At 39.8% G+C, this 23,641-nt stretch overlaps 1 protein-coding gene across 5 annotated transcripts in view; it reads left to right on the top strand.

The window, feature by feature from the left end:
- The window catches only part of SNTG1 (syntrophin gamma 1), a 1,229,644-nt gene that overhangs the window by 888,948 nt on the left and 317,055 nt on the right, over positions 1-23,641 (top strand). For all 5 annotated transcript variants that reach the window (XM_069731323.1, XM_069731324.1, XM_069731327.1 and 2 more), the window contains 2 exons: positions 13,081-13,183; positions 16,293-16,375. In XM_069731323.1, the coding sequence (XP_069587424.1) occupies positions 13,081-13,183; positions 16,293-16,375 (186 nt within the window). The remainder of the gene's footprint in view (positions 1-13,080; positions 13,184-16,292; positions 16,376-23,641) is intronic.

Raw genomic sequence — 23,641 nt, forward strand, 5'->3', positions numbered from 1 at the left:
TTGGCAAATATTATTATGGTAATCCTAACTTTCATAAAATGTTAAAGATTTCTTCTGATTTCATGTCAGATATTGAGAAAAACATACATATGTGTCTTTTTATATTGTGTATGTAAACTTCTGGTTTCTACTGTATATCTTCCCATCTGATAGCACATAATCTCATCAGATGCACATTTTTTATTGTGTAGCTGAAAAACTGCCATATTACTGCCCTTGTTAATGTATTTTTATATATATATATATGATTTACTTCACAAAATTACAATACATTTTTTTAAAAAGTTGATAGTAAAGTATAACCCATAGGTTTCCTGTTTCAATATCTGTGTACTGATTAACCCTTTTAAATCTGATTATTGCAGTATATTCTCTCTGTCCAAGTTTATAACTCCTGCAAAGAGGATAACAGCCATCTCCTGTCTGTGTTTCTTCAATTAAGTTGCCAGGATACTTTTTAGAACATTTTCCTTCCTGCATGCATGGCAATCTTGGGTTAGGTGGTCCACATGGTAATTACTTCCATGACCTTGATCAGTTTTTGTGTAAACACCATTGCTATTAAATCATGTAAATCAGAGGGGCCCTGACTAGAGATGGGCGGACACCTGGATGTTCGCGTCCTGCGGGTTGAGACAAAAGGTTACAAAATGTTTGGATTCGGGTACCAGAACAGTACCCAAACCCAAACCCGAAACAGGGCCCCATTCACTATCCTTGCCAGAGAGCCGCGGTTCCCATGCTGTCAAAAGAAATCATGAGTGCTCAGCTGTGATCAGAGGTGTAAAGTTTACCTCTGGTCACTGATGTCAGCTGATAGGACTACTGCTCCCATCATCCGACAGCAGCTACCGCTAATAACAGTGAGAGACAGAGCAGCAGACTGGAGTATTTATCAGCCACTCCTGCGCTGCAAATAAATCAATAAAAAATTTTAAAAAAATTAATCAATTAAAAATAGACTCTTGAAAGGTTTGATTGTGACTTGTAGGATCGCTACTTCCAACAAGTGGCGCTATAGAGTTCAAGTCCTGTTTTTCTCTGAGGAGGCAATTTGCATATTAAAAAAACAAAATCCCGGCGTGGGTATTTGATACACTGCCAATTTTACAAGTTTTACCACCTGCAAAGTATGTAAAGGTCTGTAATTTTTATTGTAGGTACACTTCAACTGTGAGAAACAGAATCTAAAAATAAAAACAAAACAAAAACACATTGTGTGATTTTTACATAATTAATTTGCATTTTACTGCATGGAATAAATATTTCATAGAATGTTAGAGTTGGAAGGGACCTCAAGGATCATTGTGTCCAACCCCATGCTCTTTGCAGGATTCACAAAATCATCTCAGAGACATGTCTGTCCAGCCTCTGTTTGAAAAATTCCTTTGAAGAAGAACTCACTACCTCTCAAAAGTTTTTTCTAATATATAAACTGTATCTTCTCCATTTCAGCTTCATTCTATTGCTTCTTTTGTTTCCATGTGCAAATGAGAATGATGATCCTTTTACACTGTGACATCCCTTTAGATATATGTAGACAGCTATTCAGTCTCCTCTTAACATTCTTTTTTGCAAGCTAAACATTCCCATATCCTTTACTGTTCCTCACAGGACATACTTTGCAGTCCGCTCACCGTCCTGGTAGCTCTTCTCTGAACTTGCTCCAGTTTTTAAATGTATTTTTTAAAATTTGGTGCCCAGAACTGGACACAGTATTCCAGATGAGGCCTAACAAAAGTGGAATAGAGGGGGATAATTACTCACATGATCTAGACTCTATGCTTCTCCTAATACATACTAGAACAGTGTTTGCCTTTTTTGCTTCTGCAACACACTGATGACTCATGTGCAGTATGTGATCTATTAGTATACCCAAGTCTTTTTCACACATGTTGTTGCATGATTCTATTGATCCCATTCTTTGGATGTAATTTTCATTTTTCTTGTCCAAATGTAGAAAATCCCTGTTAAATACCATTCTAATAGTTACTGCCCATTGTTCAAGCTTAGTTAGATCCTTCTGAATCCATTCTCTGTCTTCTCTAGTGTTAGCTATCTCTCCTAGCTTCACATTGTCTGCAAATTTGATTACTTCACCTTCAGTTCACTTTTCTAGATTATTTATAAAAATGTTGAACAACACTGGGGCCAGAACAGAGCTTTGTGGTCCCCACTTGAAACACTCTTCCAATTGTATGTGCAACCATTTATTATCAGTCTTTGAGCACGATCACTAAGTCAGTTATGAATTTAACTAACCGTAGCCTTGTCATCCCATCATTTTTTCAATAAGGATAGAATGAGATACTTTATCAAATGCGTTATTGAACTTGAGATACACTATATCTACCTCATTTCCCTGATCCACACAGTCAGTGATTCCATGATAGAAATTAATTAGATTAGTCTGTCATGACTTGTTTGCTACAAATGCAAGCTGGCTCTGGTTAATTACTACATTCATTCTTATCCAAGCACTTACATACAGGCTGTTTAATAATGTATTCAAATATCTTTACTGGTATAGAGGTAAGACTCAATGGCCTGTAATTTCCTGGCTTTATCTTCTTTTTTTTGAAGAAAGGGACAATGTTTACCCTTCTCCAATCTTCTAGGATTTCTCCTGCTTTCCAGGATTTTTCAAATATTCTGGCTAGTGGCTCTGCAATTTCCTCTGCTATCTCTTTCAGTACTCTAGGATGTAATTCATTTTGATTGTGAGATTTAAATTCATTTAAATTAGCTAAGTGTTCCCTCACGATTTCTCTTTTTATGGCTACAGTAGATATGAAAACAGCATTATATTCTTCTTTAGATATGCTCCCTTTCCATTTAATATACTTATCCTCTTTCCTTTTTTAGCAAGTGATTAAGTTCTGTGTTAATTCACCCTGTTCTCTTTTTAATGCTTCCTTCTTTTCGGGATTGTTACTGATTATGCAGTGAGAATTTCATTTAGCAAAATCTCCCATCCATCTTGGACATTTTTGTCCTTTAGAACAACCAGCCATTTGACCTTTCTGAAGTCCAACCTTAAAGTCTGAGTCCTCGCTGGTGTTCCTCCTCTTGTAATCCAAAATTCAAGAATAGCATGATCCCTACCTCCTAAATTCCCAGCCAGCTTTACTTCCTCAACCATTTCTTCCTTGTTGGTAAGAATTAGGTCCAAGATTGTACTCTTTTCTACTTTCTGAAAGATACATTTCTCAGCAAGAAAATATAACAATTTTCTGGATCCAGTACTTTTGCCTGAGAGAGATTCCCAACATGTATCTGGATAGATCTCTCATGATCACTATGTCGTACATTTTTGAGAACAGAGATATGTGATGTAAAAATAGTTCATTCATATCTTCAGTCTGTCCAGGTGGTCTATAGTAAACACCTACAATAGTGTCCTCTTACCCAAACAGTTTCTACAGAGATACCATACTCTGAAGTTTGGATTTCTGTGTGGAAATACTTTTTCCTAACATACAATGCAACACCTCCCTTCTTATTAATCCATTTGATATGATGTAATGGAAAGCACATAAAAAAAATTGAAAGTTAGGTGAAATAGCAAAAAGTGCATTTCGGCAATTGTTTTTAGAATTTTTTTTATTTGCAAGGTTCATTTTATCATGAAAATGACATGGCAATATAATTGTCTAGGTGAGTACAATTGTGGGGATTGCAAACTTGCATAGTCTTGTATAGTCTTTGTTTTATTTTGTTAGTCACATTTAGCAGGTTAACAGCTGCAGGTAGGGGAAAGGAGACTTCAGCTGTTGCAGCAGGACCAGCTGAGAGATGTAGTTCCACTAGCAGCGGATTTTAATGTCATGGTAGCTGTAGTGGGTTGCTGGACCCCTACACACTTCGTTTGTGTCCACAATTGTCAATACTGGGAGGTGGCACTTATGGAGATGGAATAAGGTCCCCCGGGGCATTCCTGTGGAGGTGGAATCTTGGGTGCAGGTGTTGGAACACCAGTGATGTTAATGCAATTACAAGCAGCAAGACACACCTGTGAACTTGTAAATATAACACTTTACGGAATGAGAAATCATGGTACAGGCTCTCTCACTTAAAGGCAAAGTGGTTTTACTTCACAGTATAGGTTGCTCTGCATACTGTGCATATGAAAGAATGCATTTTCTGCTTATGAAATAAGCACATTTTGGGCCTCTCAGGGAGGCTGGATCACAGTTATTTTCATTTGCCTTTGTCGGTAATATTATATATAGTCCAGGTAATGCTGTCCAGGTAATGCTACACTGATGGAGGGACTTTTGTGGGTTGGCTTCCTGTGGCGACACAATAAGAGTGTGGAAGTATTCACAGTTTTGGCACAACTGTTCCCTATTGCAAGGGGTAGGTTGGACAAAGATTGTGGAGTGGCAGACACAATGGATCTGGTTTACGGCTGGAAGCACATTAGAAAAACCAGTATGCAGGAAATTACTTGTTCAACCTTATCTTTCCTGAGTCAGGTTTCACTCCTTAGTGGAGGCAATTATGTGGAAAATTATGTTCCCTGAGCATGGACTGGAATATATTCAAGGAGCAGTGGTGGTTCCTTCCTCTGCCTTGGCTAGACTGGTTGGTTCCAGCTCAGAGGAAGTGTGTGCACTGAAGTCAGAGGCTTCGACCTGCCGTTTCTATGGCAGTTTGCTGTGAGGAAATTAATCACCTAACTTTCTTATTCATGCATTGCACATTCAATATATTACATAACCTAAATCACAGTGCCCAAGACAGTTCTGACACACTGGAACAAACCTTCTGCCACACTACAGTTTTTTTCACTCTGCTCCGCCCGTGGCTGTTAGAGGCAGATGATGTCTGATTTTCACAACCATCACCTGATGGGAAAGATGTGGGATCCACTTGCAGGGAGATGATATTATGATAGACATAAGTCGTAAACCTTTTTCCTATAATTATACTCCACTATAAGTATTGTTCTGATCACTACTGAAGCATCATGGTTAGGTTAAAAAGAAGCAGCACTTCATTGTCACTAAAGTCAGTAATTGTTTGTATATTTTATTGTTTCATGTTCTCTCTTTGCTCATTTTATGTTGTTTTTATTCTATATACTTTAACCCCTTCATGACCCAGCCTATTTTGACCTTAAAGACCTTGCCGTTTTTTGCAATTCTGACCAGTGTCCCTTTATGAGGTAATAACTCAGGAACGCTTCAATGGATCCTAGCGGTTCTGAGATTGTTTTTTCGTGACATATTGGGCTTCATGTTAGTGGTAAATTTAGGTCAATAAATTCTGTGTTTATTTGTGATAAAAACGGAAATTTGGCGAAAATTTTGAAAATTTCGCAATTTTCACATTTTGAATTTTTATTCTGTTAAACCAGAGAGGTATGTGACACAAAATAGTTAATAAATAACATTTCCCACATGTTTACTTTACATCAGCACAATTTTGGAAACAAAATTTTTTTTTGCTAGGAAGTTATAAGGGTTAAAATTTGACCAGCGATTTCTCATTTTTACAACGAAATTTACAAAACCATTTTTTTTAGGGACCACCTCACAATTGAAGTCAGTTTGAGAGGTCTATATGGCTGAAAATACCCAAAAGTGACACCATACTAAAAAATGCACCCCTCAAGGTGCTCAAAACCACATTCAAGAAGTTTATTAACCCTTCAGGTGCTTCACAGCAGCAGAAGCAACATGGAAGGAAAAAATGAACATTTAACTTTTTAGTCACAAAAATGATTTTTCAGCAACAATTTTTTTATTTTCCCAATGGTAAAAGGAGAAACTGAACCACGAAAGTTGTTGTCCAATTTGTCCTGAGTACGCTGATACCTCATATGTGGGGGTAAACCACTGTTTGGGCACACGGCAGGGCTTGGAAGGGAAGGAGCGCCATTTGACTTTTTGAATGAAAAATTGGCTGCACTCTTTAGCGGACACCATGTCAAGTTTGGAGAGCCCCCGTGTGCCTAAAAATTGGAGCTCCCCCACAAGTGACCCCATTTTGGAAACTAGACGCCCCAAGGAACTTATCTAGATGCATAGTGAGCGCTTTAAACCCCCAGCTGCTTCACAAATTGATCCGTAAAAATGAAAAAGTACTATTTTTTCACAAAAAAAATTCTTTTAGCCTCAATTTTTTCATTTTCACATGGACAACAGGATAAAATGGATCCTAAAATTTGTTTGGCAATTTCTCCTGAGCACACCGATACCTCACATGTGGGGGTAAACCACTGTTTGGGCACATGGTAAGGCTCGGAAGGGAAGGAGCGCCATTTGACTTTTTGAATGAAAAATTATCTCCATCGTTAGCGGACACCATGTCGCGTTTGGAGAGACCCTGTGTGCTTAAACATTGGAGCTCCCCCACAAGTGACCCCATTTTGGAAACTGGACCCCCCAAGGAACTTATCTAGATGCCTAGTGAGCACTTTAAACCCTCAGGTGCTTCACAAATTGTTCCGTAAAAATGAAAAAGTGCTTTTTTTTTCACAAAAAATTTCTTTTCGCCTCAATTTTTTCATTTTCACATGGGCAATAGGATAAAATGGATCCTAAAATTTGTTGAGCAATTTCTCCCGAGTACGCCGATACCTCATATGTGGGGGTAAACCACTGTTTGGGCACACGGCAGGGCTCGGAAGGGAAGGCGCGCCTTTTGACTTTTTGAATGGAGAATTAGCTCCATTTGTTAGCGGACACCATGTCGCATTTGGAGAGCCCCTGTGTGCCTATGCAATGGAGCTCCCCCACAAGTGACCCCATTTTGGAAACTAGACCCCCCAAGGAACTTATCTAGATGCATACTGAGCACTTTAAACCCCCAAGTGCTTCACAGAAGTTTATAATGCAGGGCCATGAAAATAAAAAATAATTTTTCTTTTCTCAAAAATGATTTTTTAGCCTGGAATTTCCTATTTTGCCAATGGTAATAGGAGAAATTGGACCACAAATGTTGTTGTCCAGTTTGTCCTGAGTATGCTGATACCCCATATGTGGGGGTAAACCACTGTTTGGGTGCACGGGAGGGCTCAGAAGGGAAGGCACGCCATTTGGCTTTTTAAATGGAAAATTAGCTCCAATCATTAGCGGACACCATGTCGCGTTTGGAGAGCCCCTGTGTGCCTAAACATTAGAGATCCCCCACAAATGACCCCATTTTGGAAACTAGACCCCCAAAGGAACTAATCTAGATGTGTGGTGAGCACTTTTAACCCTCAAGTGCTTCACAGAAGTTTATAACGCAGAGCCATGAAAAAAAAAAAAAATCTTTTCTCAAAAATGATTTTTTAGCCCGCAATTTTTTATTTTCCCAAGGGTAACAGGAGAAATTTGACCCCAAAAGTTGTTGTCCAGTTTCTCCTGAGTACGCTGATACCCAATATGTGGGGGTAAACCACTGTTTAGGCACATGTTGGGGCTCGGAAGTGAAGAAGTGACGTTATGAAATGCAGACTTTGATGGAATGCTCTTCGGGCGTCACGTTGCGTTTGCAGAGCCCCTGATGTTGCTAAACAGTAGAAACCCCCCACAAGTGACCCCATTTTGGAAACTAGACCCCGAAAGGAACTTATCTAGATATGTGGTGAGCACTTTCAACCCCCAAGTGCTTTACAGAAGTTTATAACACAGAGACGTGAAAATAATAAATACGTTTTCTTTCCTCAAAAATAATTTTTTAGCCCAGAATTTTTTATTTTCCTAAGGGTTACAGGAGAAATTGGACCCCAAAAGTTGTTGTCCAGTTTCTCCTGAGTAAGCTGATACCCCATGTGTCAGGGTAAACCACTGTTTGGGCACACGTCGGGGCTCAGAAGGGAAGTAGTGACTTTTGAAATGCAGACTTTGATGGAATGGTCTGCGGGCGTCACATTGCGTTTGCAGAGCCCCTGGTGTGCCTAAACAGTAGAAACCCCACACAAGTGACCCCATTTTGGAAACTAGACCCCCCAAGGAACTTATCTAGATATGTGGTGAGCACTTTGAACCCCCAAGTGCTTCACAGACGTTTACAACGCAGAGCCGTGAAAATAAAAAATCATTTTTCTTTCCTCAAAAATGATGTTTTAGCAAGCAATTTTTTATTTTCTCAAGGGTAACAGTAGAAATTGGACCCCAGTAATTGTTGCGCAGTTTGTCCTGAGTATGCTGGTACCCCATATGTGGGGGTGAACCACTGTTTGGGCACACGTCGGGGCTCGGAAGTGAGGGAGCACCATTTGACTTTTTGAATACAAGATTGGCTGGAATCAATGGTGGTGCCATGTTGCGTTTGGAGACCCCTGATGTGCCTAAACAGTGGAAACCCCTCAATTCTAACTCCAACACACCCCTAACCCTTATCCCAACTGTAGCCATAACCCTAATCACAACCCTAACCCCAACACACCCGTAACCCCAACACACCCCTAACCCTAACCACAACCCTAATTCCAACCCAACCCTAGCCCTAAGGCTATGTGCCCCCGTTGTGGATTCGTGTGAGATATTTCCGCACCATTTTTGAAAAATCCGCGGGTAAAAGGCACTGCGTTTTACCTGCGGATTTACCGCGGATTTCCAGTGTTTTTTGTCCGGATTTCACCTGCGGATTCCTATTGAGGAACAGGTGTAAAACGCTGCGGAATCCGCACAAAGAATTGACATGCTGCGGGAAATACAACGCAGCGTTTCCGCGCGGTATTTTCCGCAACATGGGCACAGCGGATTTGGTTTTCCATATGTTTACATGGTACTGTAAACCTGATGGAACACTGCTGCGAATCCGCAGTGGCGAATCCGCAGCGGCCAATCCGCAGCCAAATCCGCACCGTGTGCACATAGCCTAATTCTAAAGGTATGTGCACACGCTGCGGAAAACGCTGCGGATCCGCAGCATTTTCCCATGAGTTTACAGTTCAATGCAAACCTACGGGAAACAAAAATCGCTGTACACATGCTGCAGAAAAACTGCACGGAAACGCAGCGGTTTACATTCCGCAGCATGTCGCTTCTTTCTGCGGATTCCGCAGCGGTTTTACAACTGCTCAAATAGAAAATCGCAGTTGTAAAACCGCATTGAAATGCGCAGAAAAAACATGGTAAATCCGCCATAAATCCGCAGCGGTTTAGCACTGCGGATTTATCCGCAGAGGACCAGAATACGTGTGCACATACCGAAACCCTAACCCTACCCCTAACCCTACCCCTACCCCTAACCCTACCCCTTACCCTACCCCTAACCCTAACCCTACCCCTAACCCTACCCCTAACCCTAACCCTACCCCTAACCCTACCCCTAACCCTACCCCTAACCCTAACCCTAGTTCTTACCCCAACCTTAGTGGAAAAAAAAAAAAAAAAAAAATTATTGTCCCTACCTATGGGGGTGACAAAGGGGGGGGTGTCATTTACTTTTTTTTTATTTTGATCACTGAGATAGATTATATCTCAGTGATCAAAATTCACTCTGGAACGAATCTGCCGGCCGGCAGATTCGGCGGGCGCACTGCACATGCGCCCGCCATTTTGGAAGATGACGGCGCCCAGGCAGAAGACGGACGGGACCCCGGCTGGATCGGTAAGTATGATGGGGTGGGGGGGACCACGGGGGGGCGTCGGAGCACGGGGGGGGTGGATCGGAACACGGGGGGGGGTGGATTGGAGCACGGACTGGGGGAACGCTGTGCGGGCAGGCGGATCGGAGCACGGGGGGGGATCGCTGTGCGGGGGGGGTGATCGCTGTGCGGGGGGGGTGATCGGAGTGCGGGGGGGTTTGATTAGAGCACGGGGGGTGTGATTGGAGCACGGGGGGAGCGGGCAGGAGGACGGGGGAGCGGAGCACAGGACCGAGGAGAGCGGACCACAGATCGGGGGGCTGGGGGGGCGATCAGAGGAGTGGGGTGGGTGCACATTAGTGTGTCCAGCCATGGCCGATGATATTGCAGCATCGGCCATGGCTGGATTGTAATATTTCACCATTTTTTTAGGTGAAATATTACAAATCGCTCTGATTAGCAGTTTCACTTTCAACAGCCAATCAGAGCGATCGTAGCCACGAGGGGGTGAAGCCACCCCCCCGGGCTAAACTACCACTCCCCCTGTCCCTGCAGATCGGGTGAAATGGGAGTTAACCCTTTCACCCGATCTGCAGGGACGCGATCATTCCATGACGCATATGCTGCGTCATGGGTCGGAATGGCACCGACTTTCATGACGCAGCGTATGCGTCAAAGGTCGGGAAGGGGTTAAAACTAATTTAAATTGCCAGAAAAAAAAACAGCAGTTATGGTTGCAATGACATGTAAAGATGATATTACAGATAGAAAACTAGATTTTTACTTTAGAATAAGTTTTTGAGTTCAGCAGGTCATCACTTCATTATGTATAACAGACTCCTCACAGGACGTCTATTGTTGTAAATGGATGCCATGACACTAATGTTAACAAAGCTAAATACAGACCAAATAGTTTGATTCTCAAATGATTTCTTTTAAACTTTTTTTCCTATAGAAAAAGACATCAGGCACATAAGGCAGATATAGAAACATTTTATTAATGAACAGATTTGTTAACTTGACAAAGACAAAGACCGACAGTTCTCAATGGTTAAAATCATTTAATGGTTAACTGAAATGGGGACGATAAAGAGCAAGCTTTCAAGACTACTTAGATTTCTACATCAGGCATGGTCATTGGTCTTTCAACTGCCTAAAATTGTACAAATATATAATGTCTGCATTATATAGTTATTCAATGTAAAAATTCATGTCTAATATATTACTATAGTTACTGGTAAATACAGTTTCAACCCCATGAATATTATCGCAATATCTATGTCAAACCAAACGAAAGCAGTAAGTTAATTAGTTCTGTCCTTGACAGTATAGAAATGTGTAGAAGAGGAATGAAAAACAAGGACTGATTTTTAAAAATTAATGTGACACTTATATTAACTATTGAGGATATGTTGAATATGGAAAATTTATTTGTCGCTGCACTGAAATGGGCTTATTTTGTCAACACATGAAATGTTACAATTCAACACAAATTATTAGTTATTTAAAGCTAATATCAGCCAGTTTGTTATTTGATTTTATTATTTTTACTATTATTTTAGTTGCCTTTCGGTAGATTAAGGAGTATATAGAGCTTTGTGAAAAACGGCAATTTTTTAGATCACTAACAATTGAGCCTTTGTCAAGCAACAGCATACTGGATAACAGTGATTTAAATAGATTCAACTTTGTTAGTATACATTTATATATTTAGCATATCAATCAATTAATTAAGAAAATAGTAGAAAATTAGTATATAAAAGCTGCATGTACCCATATAAATCACTGTTATCCATTATGTTTTGCTTCATATGACTATTTTTCAAGTGGGCAACTAGTAAACGGCTACTTTTTTGTGTCTAAATTATTTATTTGTCACTTTATTTGAATTATTACATAATACCTATTAATAAGTTATGGCTTCTCCAACTTTTATATTTGACTTGTGTTGCTTGTTTCATTTTTTTGTCACTATAATCTATCTATCCATCTATCTATCTATCTATCTATCTATCTATCTATCTATCATGTACACACTTTTAAGTATGTAATATGGGGTGTGACTGCAGAAATTAATTAATCTTCTCTCACTCAATCTTGCACTCAACCTCTGTTACAGACTGACAAGTGAGCGTGAATCACACCATGACACAATACATACATCCTGGATAAACAACATGTTGCCATCACTCTTCAAAGACATGGGGTAATAAGTCCCCAAATCATACACTGCTGTCTGACAGTGAAAAGTCCACAGTCTCTGAAAGTCTATGGATTCTTTAGAGCACACATGGACCAAACCTAAAGGTTTAGACTTTAAAAAAGTGTATCCAAGAAAAGGTTTAAAGTGAGAAAAAATAACACAAAATTAACACTATTAACACACAAATAACATTTATAAATTAAACATGGAGAAATAACAGAAATAACTAAATGTTATCATCTAAAGTTCTTCTTCTTTATCACTAAGGATTGGAGAAAGGGTTTACTGATCCCATCCAGCTCAGACTGATCCCCACATGTGAACCTTTCCATTTTGAAGCCCACCTTTTATATGTGTGGTCCTGGGTTCAATTTTCTCAGACAGCCTATTCTATTATTATTGAAATCGTAAGTCTGTCACTGTATCCTGATAATAAATATATTGTTTATTTAAAGGTACCTTCACACATAACGATTTCGTTAACGATATCATTGCTTTTTGTGACGTAGCAACGATATCGTTAAAGAAATCATTATGCGTGACACCGACCAACGATCAGGCCCCTGCTGGGAGATCGTTGGTCGCTGGGAATGATAAGGACCTTTATTTGGTCGCTGATCACCCGCTGACATCGCTGAATCGGCGTGTGTGACGCCGATCCAGCGATGTGTTCACTGGTAACCAGGGTAAACATCGGGTTACTAAGCGCTTAGTAACCCGATGTTTACCCTGGTTACCATTGTAAAAGTAAAAAAAAACAAACAGTACATACTTACATTCCGGTGTCTGTCCTCCGGCGTCAGCTTCCCTGCGCTTAGTAACCCGATGTTTACCCTGGTTACCCGGGGACTTCAGCATCGTTGGTCGCTGGAGAGCTGTCTGTGTGACAGCTCTCCAGCGACCACACAACGACCTAAACAGCGATGCTGCAGCGATCGACATCGTTGTCTATATCGCTGCAGCATCACTAAATGTGACGGTACCTTAACCCCTTCCCTATAGTAAGTAGGAGATGTCCAGCCTGGCCACAAGGACATTTCAAGGTGTCAGGAATGACACTTTGTAGTCCCAGTGATGTCCCCATTGGTTCTAAGTTCCTGTAATAAGAGTGCATAGGCATAATGGTCCTTTGTGTAGGGTTAATCATGGCATACTTAATTTAGTGTTATTTTACTATTGTTATAATTTCCCTTAATCAATCTATCTATCTATCTATCTATCTATCTATCTATCTATCTATCTATCTATCTATCTATCATTTCAATTAAATGACCATAATTCTGCATTTAACATGAATATGTAAATAACTAATGGTAGAATATTATTAAATTAATCCCTTTTTTTATAGGTACAAGTTTTGCGAAATGCCGGAGAGGAGGTTACTTTAACTGTTTCATTTTTAAAAAGGGCACCTGCTTTCCTTAAGTTGCCACTGAACGAAGATTGTACTTGTAAGTGCTTTTAGCATTCTCATCTTTTGACATCTATTAGGACAGTATATAAATACTTTGTAACCTTTCTCCAGGTGCAAGTGTATCCACCATCATGCTAAATTATGTGAAAAATGAAGTATATTTATCAGATTTGTCAGAGGATGATATGAGGTGAGTCACAAAAATACAGGAGAAAGACATGAAGAAAGAAAATGATTAACAAGAGGAAGAAAAGACATAGCATAGGGGATTTATAAAGAGTCTGATAAATGTAAAAGACATGTTCAAGATGAAGGAAAGAGATTGTAACATGAGAAAGGATCTAATGAAGGAGTAGTTCCTGTCACTGGGACTGGGACATTAATTCGAGAAATGCCTGTCAGATACAATATAATGTATGTTACATAGCTCATAGTATAAGAGATAACCATAGATTGGTGGCCATAAGCCATTTTAAGATTTCCTACTAAAAGCCATGTGAGAAAATCTTTTCAAAGAATATGTAATTTAAATGGTCTCCATTTACCAACACATTTCTCCACGATGACAGCCAGTAGGAAAATAGGACCAGTAAATTACAGTGTCTAAAACTGATCAGTGTTGTAAGTTATATCACTGAAGGGGACAACCTTTTTGAAATTTTTTGGGAAAAAATCTAACAATTTGTAAATGTTGGATACAAAAAAAGATTCAGTTTAGCCCATCATTTGCTCTAGTTATCTGAGCCATTTGACTCACATATGACATGTTCTCTTTTCCTTTTGTAATATTATTCAATTTTCATTATTTGTAAGTGTATAATACATTGAAATTTCTAAAAATTACCAAAACTAAACTGTTCTCTCAGAAAGGTTATTAGACTGATGATTGTTTGCAACTAAGGGATAGTGATATTCAGATATTCAACAAAATGAAGATGTATTGAAGCACACATTTAAATAATTGAATTCAGGTGTTTCAGTTAGTCTCATTGCTCAGGTCTACAAAATCCAGCCCCAACTATGCAGCTTGTTTGTAGTATATTTGTGAAAAAATGGACCATTCTAAAGAGTCCACTGAATTTGAGAATGGCACTGCGATAGGCTGGCAATGTGATGCTAAAGTAATCGGTCAGTGTCAACGAGTGCTGGGATGCAAAATGCATAAAGTAATCAAAGCTATGCTGACAAATTAACTGCATTGCATGGTTCAAATCCTCCTTTGATATTAACATCATACTCCCCTGGATAACGCTATACGCGAAACGCGCGTCGGGGTATCCTGCCACATTACAGGTAATATACTTTGGCCTGCACTGTGCACTTTTATTTTTTGATTACTCTGTCTTCATGAATAGAACACTTTTGCACTTTTTGAAGGAACTCATGACAGAACATAATACTTTGCTTAGCATATAGGAATGCCTTTACTTCCCCATGCCTTCACCATCTTTGTAATCTTGTAGCCCCATCTACTATTAGGAAGTTTTAAATGTAAGTCCGTGTATATATTATGCATACTGTTTTTTGGGGTCTCATACATATTATTTTTTGTGAAAATAATTAATATATATTTTTTTCTTTTGGCACCTTGGCACTTTCCTCAATTTGTAGCATTTTACCCTTAAAATGTGGCATCCATTTGCACATACCTTTCCATTGTATTTATCTGCCTTGATTTTTAAGAAATGATTTTAAATTGTATACATTAATAAAAATCTAATTTTTACGGCATACAGCTTTATTTTATCTGTTTTGGATGCTTTGTCTTCAAGAAGCTGCCGCTCTACTAGGCAATTATATATTTTGATGTGTTAATGAGTACAAATTGTTTGCATGTCTATATGTGTGTGAATATTTTTCTGCCACATGATGCCAGAAGTATTCTAGGAGTGATACCTTTATTGGCTAACCAGAAAATAATATGTTTGCAAGCTTTCAGAGCACAGTGGCTCCTTCTTCAGGATGAATAACAAATAGATTAATAAGAAACAAGCACATTTAAAGAATACTACAGGAGGACATTTGTTAGGGGGTGGGAAGTGTGATGAGTCCATAGATAAGCCAAGGTAATCAAATTAGGCATTTTCTGACAAATGGAGAGGCAGCGGGAATAATGTTTTTAGTTATCTGGAGTCCATCTGGTGGAGGTGTGAATTGTACCCATGTAGTGACTCATAAATTCAGGTGTGAAATTGAGTCCTAGTGTCAACGAATTAAACATCTTCATTAGTTTGTATTCCCAAATTTTTCTTTCCCTGTGGTCCTTAAAATTACCTTTTAGTATTAAGACTTTTAAGTCTGTCATACTGTGTCCAGGTCCAGAGAAATTTTTTCCCACAGGTGTGTCCACTTCATTCCTGATTGTGTGTCTGTGTAGATTCATCCTAGTTTCCTACTTCTGGCATCATTTGGCAGAAAAGTATTCACATCGATTTTTCTGGCTAACACGGTACCACAATACAATTTGTTATTGTACATCATGTCTATATGAAAAACTTACATCATCAAGCACAATGCCAAGCATTGGATTCAGTGGTGTACAGCACAAGCACACCACCACTCCACTCTAGACCAATGAAAATGGGTCATGCGGAGTAATGAATTATGTATCTTTAACTGGCAGTCTGTTGGATGAGTCTGGCTTTGGTGAATGCCATGGAAACATTACATGCTTTACTGCATTATGCCAGATGAAAAGGTTAGTGAAGGAAGAATGCTTAGGAGTTGTTTCTTAAGTGTTGACCTAAGCCCCCATTTTCAAGTGACTGAAAATCTTAATACTTTGGTCTATGAAAACATTTTGGAAAATGTTATGCTTCGAACCTTGTGGGAAGAGTTTAAGGAAGGCCTTTTTCTGTTCTAGTGTGACTGTACCCCAGTTCATCAAGCAAGGTCCATGCATGTTTGAGGGAATTTGGTATAAAATACCAATTACCTTCCAGATTAACTACAACCGAGATTGTGATCCAGGTCCTCTTGTCTAATACAGTTTTTGAGAATGAGTTTATATACATTCTATCATGAGTTTATAGAATGATGCTGTAGGTGCAATGTAATGTATAGGTGTCCCAATGTTCCAATTTAGGTATTTCAAGTAAAGTAAACTATAGTGTAAATCGTTACTTTAGTCTATGTTCTTTTAATAGGTGCACCAAGTGACCAAAGCAGTGGCACCTCATCCCCTTTGTGTGACAGTGGTTTGCATCTAAATTATCATCCCAACAACACGGTATGATTTTTATCATTATTTGTCTAGATATGGTATTTCCAAGTGTTTTAACTAGAGATGAGTGGATCATTCTGTGAATAGTCAACATGAATTTTCTGAAGTTTACAAGTTCACATTAATTTGAATATTCTGCAATTCGACTTGCGAAAATCACAAAAAGAATTCTGATTGCCATTTAACATACTGCAGTAAGTGGGATAATCAAATCAGACAAGGACATGGGGGTTTCACCATAATACCCTACAGCTATCATATCACATATTCTATCCCAGCCAATCAAGGAGGGGCTACTCTGGCAAGTATACAAAAAAAGAGGGGGGTGGGACAAGTAGCACCATTTTATGCTAATCCAATGTAGGGAGAGCAGGTCAGGGCGCATAGCTCATTCCACATAGGGATTGAAAAATGTCTAATCTTATTGTAGTGTCCTGCTTTAGTCCTGAATCACATTAGAAATGGAAATGGCAGTCTAATTTTGTGGATAATAGTTCAAAGATTTAAGTCATGTAGGGGAAGTTCTGAAACTGTAAGATGATTTATCTGAGATATACTGCAGTATCAGTAATAACATCCTTTCTTATTTTTCACACACAATGACTAAGGAGGGTAATATTAAGCCCCTCAGTGCTAGTAATGCTACTAAACCCAAATCCTGAAACAAAGACTTTTGTATCACAGACCGTGTGTTTCCTGCACTGTAAGACACGCAAGCTACAATTCTTTTTAAAGCCAAAAGAAAAATCTCCATTATCCAAAAATGTGTATACAACTGTCTATCTCACAAAGTGTGGGTGTTGTAAAAATGTAAAACAAATGTTGTCTTTTGTACAATTCCTTGTTGTAGTAGTCATGTATTAGCCCCATATATGCCACCAAAATACCGCTCTTATTTACCACAAGTTACCACCTGTTCGCCCTTAGCCAAATATATTGAGTTCACTTAGACATTAATAATTCTGTACTTGCAATAACTTAAAATGGGTTCAATACACTTCTAGGAGAACTCAGAATGGTATATATATATTTTCTGGTCATTTAGAAACTTTTCAGTATTGTGATTTTTGGCAAATTTGTTTGCTACAAATTAAAGTTTTGGTGAAAATGTTGTAAAGTTGGCATATTTGAATTTCAAAAGATCCACCCAACTCTATTTTTAACCAATTGTTTGAGTATAACTTTAATATGATATAAAAGAATTATTTTTTGTAAATACATTTTTATAGTAAATAATAATTATTTTTCACATTTGTTGTCATCCAGATGCATTAACCTAGAATGTGCTTATACAGTATATCTGTTTGAATAATATGAGATGGTAAGGCCTCTTTCACACTTCCGTCATTTGGCATCTGTCGCAATCCGTCGTTTTGGGCAAAAAACGGATCTTGCAAATGTGCTTGCAGGATGCGTTTTTTGCCCATAGACTTGTATTAGCGATGGATCGCGACTAGTGTTGAGCGATACCGTCCGATACTTGAAAGTATCGGTATCGGATAGTATTGGCCGATACCTGAAAAATATCGGATATCGCCGATACCGATATCCGATACCAATACAAGTCAATGGGACATCAAGTATCGGAATGTATCCTGATGGTTCCCAAGGTCTGAAGGAGAGGAAACTCTCCTTCAGGCCCTGGGATCCATAGTGAGGTGTAAAATAAAGAATTAAAATAAAAAATATTGATATGCTCACCTCTCCGGCGGCCCCTGGACATCACGCTGGTAACCAGCCGGCTTCTTTGTTTAAAATGAGCGCGTTTAGGACCTGCGAATGACGTCGCGGCTTCTGATTGGTCGCGTGCCGCTCATGTGACCGCCACGCGACCAATCAGAAGCCGCGACGTCATTCTCATTCACTAAACTCCTAATTCTAGGAATTTAGGACCTGCGAATGACGTCGCGGCTTCTGATTGGTCGCGTGCCACTCATGTGACCGCCACGCGACCAATCAGAAGCCGCGACGTCATTCTTATTCACTAAACTCCTAATTCTAGGAATTTAGGACCTGCGAATGACGTCGCGGCTTCTGATTGGTCGCGTGGCGGTCACATGAGCGGCACGCGACCAATCAGAAGCCGCGACGTCATTCGCAGACCCTAAACGCGCTCATTTTAAACAAAGAAGCCGGCCGGTTACCAGCGTGATGTCCAGGGGCCGCCGGAGAGGTGAGCATATCAATATTTTTTATTTTAATTCTTTATTTTACACATCCCTATTGATCCGATACCGATACCCGATACCACAAAAGTATCGGATCTCGGTATCGGAATTCCGATACCGCAAGTATCGGCCGATACCCGATACTTGCGGTATCGGAATGCTCAACACTAATCGCGACAGATGGCCACATGTCGCATCCGTCGTGCGATGCATCCATCGTGTTTTGGCGGACCGTCGTCACAGAAAAACGTTCAAGTGAACTTTTTTTGTCTGTCGCGTCCACCATTTTAGATCGGCAGAAGCTCCGCCCCCTCCTCCCCAGACTGCAAAATGGGCAGCGGATGCGTCGAAAAACTACATCCGCTGCCCACGTCATGCAAAACTTTCACAACGTGCGTCGGTACGTCGGCCCGACGAATTGCGACGAACCCGTACCGACGGAAGTGTGAAAGAGGCCTAACAGATTTTCTAGCCACCTGTACAAAGGCCACTGACTAGTGACCTGGATGAAGGACCAGTGTCCCCCAAATTGATTAGCTAATTTCTACCTATAATGGAACAAAAAAAAAAGTTAAACAAATTCAAGATGATTTGTAAGAAAGTAAAAAAACAATAAATATACAGCATTTGTGTAAAATAAAATTGCATACACATTGTGACTCCTAAAATTACACTAAAGCTTAAATCACATTTATCCTCTGCTCTTCACTGCCCACTTATGTTAGGGCTTCCAAGTATAACCCCCAAAAGGTAGCAAAGACAAAATTCCCAATAGAGCCACTATAATGAGGCAGATGTAGTCACTTCGGACTCCGTCTGGCCTCTGTTGCTGTGGTACTCAAATTTGTACTCATTTTTAGGGCACAAGAGTATTGCTGGCCTCAGTTGTGAGCATGCCTGAAAGACAGACACCCCGAGAACAAAGGCCAGATGAAGTCCAAAGTGACATCTGCCTCACCATAGTGAAAGTTCTATTGGAGAGTTCATCTGCATCACATTTTGGGGGTATTTACACTGAAACCCTGACAAAAGTGCTAAGTAGATAGCATAAGATAGATTTAAACCTATCCTTAAAATTTTTTTTTTTAATGCTATATATCCCACAATATTAATAATAAATACTTAACCCCTTTACCCCCAAGGGTGGTTTGTACGTAAATGACCAGGCCAATTTTTACAATTCTGACCACTGTCCCTTTATGAGGTTATAACTCTGGAACGCTTCAATGGATCCTGGTGATTCTGACATTGTTTTCTCGTGACATATTGTACTTCATGATAGTGGTAAAATTTATTTGATATTATCTGTGTTTATTTGTGAAAAAAAGAGAAATTTGGCGAAAATTTTGAAAATGTTGCAATTTTCCAATTTTGAATGTTTATGCAATTAAATTACAGAGATATGTCACACAAAATACTTAATAAGTAACATTTTCCACATGTCTACTTAACATCAGCACAATTTTGGAACCAAATTTTTTTTTTGTTAGGGAGTTATAAGGGTTAAAAGTTGACCAGCAATTTCTCAATTTTACAACACCATTTTTTTTATGGACCACATCTCATTTGAAGTCATTTTGAGGGGTCTATATGATAGAAAATACCCAAGTGTGACACCATTCTAAAAACTGCACCCCTCAAGGTGCTCAAAACCACATTCAAGAAGTTTATTAACCCTTCAGGTGTTTCACAGGAATTTTTGTAATGTTTAAATAAAAATGAACATTTAACTTTTTTTCCCAAAAAAATTATTCAGCTCCAATTTGTTTTATTTTACCAAGGGTAACAGGAGAAAATGGACCCCTAATGTTGTTGTACAATTTGTCCTGAGTACGCCGATACCCCATATGTGGGGGTAAACCACTGTTTGGGCGCATGACAGAGCTCGGAAGCGAAGGAGAGCAATTTGACTTTTCAATGCAAAATTGACAGGAATTGAGATGGGACGCCATGTTGCGTTTGGAGAGCCACTGATGTGCCTAAACATTGAAACCCCCCACAATTGACACCATTTTGGAAAGTAGACCCCCTAAGGAACTTATCTAGAGGTGTGGTGAGCACTTTCACCCACCAAGTTCTTCACAGAAGTTTATAATGCAGAACCATAAAAATAAAAATCATATTTTTTCACAAAAATTATTTTTTCGCCCCCAATTTTTTATTTTCCCAAGGGTAAGAGAAGAAAATGGACCCCAATGGATGTTGTACAATTTGTCCTGAGTACGCTGATACCCCATATGTGGGGGTAAACCACTGTTTGGGCGCATGGCAGAGCTCAGAATGGAAGGAGCGTCGTTTGACTTTTCAATGCAAAATTGACAGAAATTGAGATGGGACGCCATGTTGCATTTGGAGAGCCACTGATGTGCCTAAACATTGAAACCCCCACAAATGACACCATTTTGGAAAGTAGACCCCCTAAGGAACTTATCTGGATGTGTGGTGAGCACTTTGACCCACTAATGGCTTCACAGAAGTTTATAATGCAGAGACGTAAAAATAAAACAAACATTTTTTCCAATGAAAATTATTTTTTGGTCCCCAGTTTTGTATTTTCCCGAGAGTAACAGGAGAAATTGGACCCCAAAAGTTGTTGTCCAATTTGTCCTGAGTACGCTGATACCCCATATGTGGGGAGGGAACCATCATTTGGGCACATGGGAAGGCTCGTAAGGGAAGGAGAGCCATTTGGAATGCAGACTTAGATGGAATGGTCTGCAGGCGTCACATTGCGTTTGCAGAGCCCCTAATGTACCTAAACAGTAGAAACCCCCCACAAGTGACACCATTTTGGAAAGTAGACCCCCTAAGGAACTCATCTAAATGTGTTGTGAGAGCTTTGAACCCCCAAGTGTTTCACTACAGTTTATAACGCAGAGCCGTGCAAATAAAAAATATTTTTTTTCCACAAAAATTATTTTTTAGCCCCCAGTTTTGTATTTTTCCAAGAGCAACAGGAGAAATTGGACCCTAAAAGTTGTTGTCCAATTTGTCCTGAGTACGCTGATACCCCATATGTGGGGAGGGAACCACCATTTGGGCACATGGGAGGGCTCGTAAGGGAAGGAGCACCATTTGGAATGCAGACTTAGATGGAATGGTCTGCAGGTGTCACATTGCGTTTGCAGAGCCCCTAATGTACCTAAACAGTAGAAACCCCCCACAATTGACCCTATATTGTAAACTAGACCCCCCAAGGAACTTATCTACATGTGTTGTGAGAACTTTGAACCCCCAAGTCTTTCACTACAGTTTATAACGCAGAGCCGTGAAAATTTTTTAAAAAAAATTTCCCCCCCCAAAATTATTTTTTAGCCCGCAGTTTTGTATTTTTCCAAGGGTAACAGGAGAAATTGGACCCTAAATGTTGTTGTCCAATTTGTCCTGAGTACGCTGAACACATCCCTAACCCTGACACACCCCTAACCCTAATCCCAACCCTAGTCCCAACCGTAAATGTAATCCAAACCCTAATTCTAACTTTAGCCCCAACCCTAACCCTAACTTTAGCCCCAACTCTAACTGTAGCCTTAACCTTAGCCCTATCCCTAACCCTAGCCCTAGCCCTAACCCTAGCCCTAACCCTAACCCTAGCCCTAACCCTAACCCTAGCCCTAACCCTAGCCCTAACCCTAGCCCTAACCCTAGCCCTAGCCCTAACCCTAGCCCTAACCCTAGCCCTAACCCTAGCCCTAGCCCTAACCCTAGTAGGAAAATGGAAATAAAATTTTTTTTTATTTTTTTTATTTTTCCCTAACTAAGGGGGTGATGAAGGGGGTTTGATTTACTTTTATAGCGGGTTATTTAGCGGATTTTTATGATTGGCAGCTGTCACACACTGAAAGACGCTTTTTAGTGCAAAAAATATTTTTTGCGTTACCACGTTTAGGTCAATGACCTATAGTTACCTTCATTCGCGGTGATGCGCCCCCTGCTGGATGTCCTCATATGACCTCGAGCCTGGGAACTTTTCCCACGCTCCAGGGACATCCAGCAGGGGGCGCATCACCGCGAATGAAGGTAACTACAGGTCATTGACCTACATTACCTTCATTCGCTGGGGTTTACAGCCACAAGCACAGCTGCATTAGCAGAGCTCCTGGCTGTAAAATATTTTAACCCCTTCAGATGGATTTACAGCGTGGGACATTACAGATCTACGGAAGGTATGTATATTGTTGGTTTATTATTTTTAATTTGTTACAGAGCGAGGGTCTTCAGGTGGATTACCTGTATAATAAAATATTAAAACAATCTGTGTGTTTATTTCATTAATATACTTTTTAATAATGTGTGTGTGTTTTTTTTAACTCTTTCATACAATTGGATTAATAATGGACAGGTGTCAGAATTGACGCCTCTCCATTATTAATCTGGCTTAATGTCACCTTACAATAGCAAGATGGCATTAACCCTTCATTACCCCATATCCCACTGCTACACGGGAATGGGAAGAGAGTGGCCAAGTGCCAGAATAGGCGCATCTTACAGATGTGCCTTTTCTGGGGTGGCTGGGGCAGATGTTTTTAGCCAGGGGGGCCAAAAACCGTGGACCCTCTCTAGGCTATTAATATCTGCCCTCAGTCACTGGCTTTACTACTCTGGCGGAGAAAATTGCACGGGAGCCCACGCCAATTTTTTCCGCGATTTAACTCTTAAATTTAAGAGCTAGAGCGCCGAAATTTTGCATATACACACTACTAACATTAGTAGTGTGGAATATGCAAAAAAAAGGGGATATGACATGGTTTACTGTATGTAAACCATGTCTCATATCATGTCGGGTTTTGTCAGGAGAAATGAAAAGCCGGTAATTGAATTACCGGCTTTTCTGCTATATCGCCCTGAAGTAAATATTAATATATATATATATATATATATATATGTGTGTGTCTCTATGACATACATATATATATATATATGTATATATATATATATAAACGAAACCCGACTTTGCAGTAAAGATCGCCGACCGCCGACCCGATCCCAGAGTGGGATCGGGTCGGGTTTCACGAAACCCGACTTTGCTAAAAGTCGGCGACTTTTGAAAAGTTCCGATCTGTTTCACTCAACCCTAGTTGCTACCTTTTAATGGCTAACTAAA

Source organism: Ranitomeya imitator, chromosome 6 (assembly GCF_032444005.1).
Source record: "Ranitomeya imitator isolate aRanImi1 chromosome 6, aRanImi1.pri, whole genome shotgun sequence".
Classification (NCBI taxonomy): Eukaryota; Metazoa; Chordata; class Amphibia; order Anura; family Dendrobatidae; genus Ranitomeya; species Ranitomeya imitator.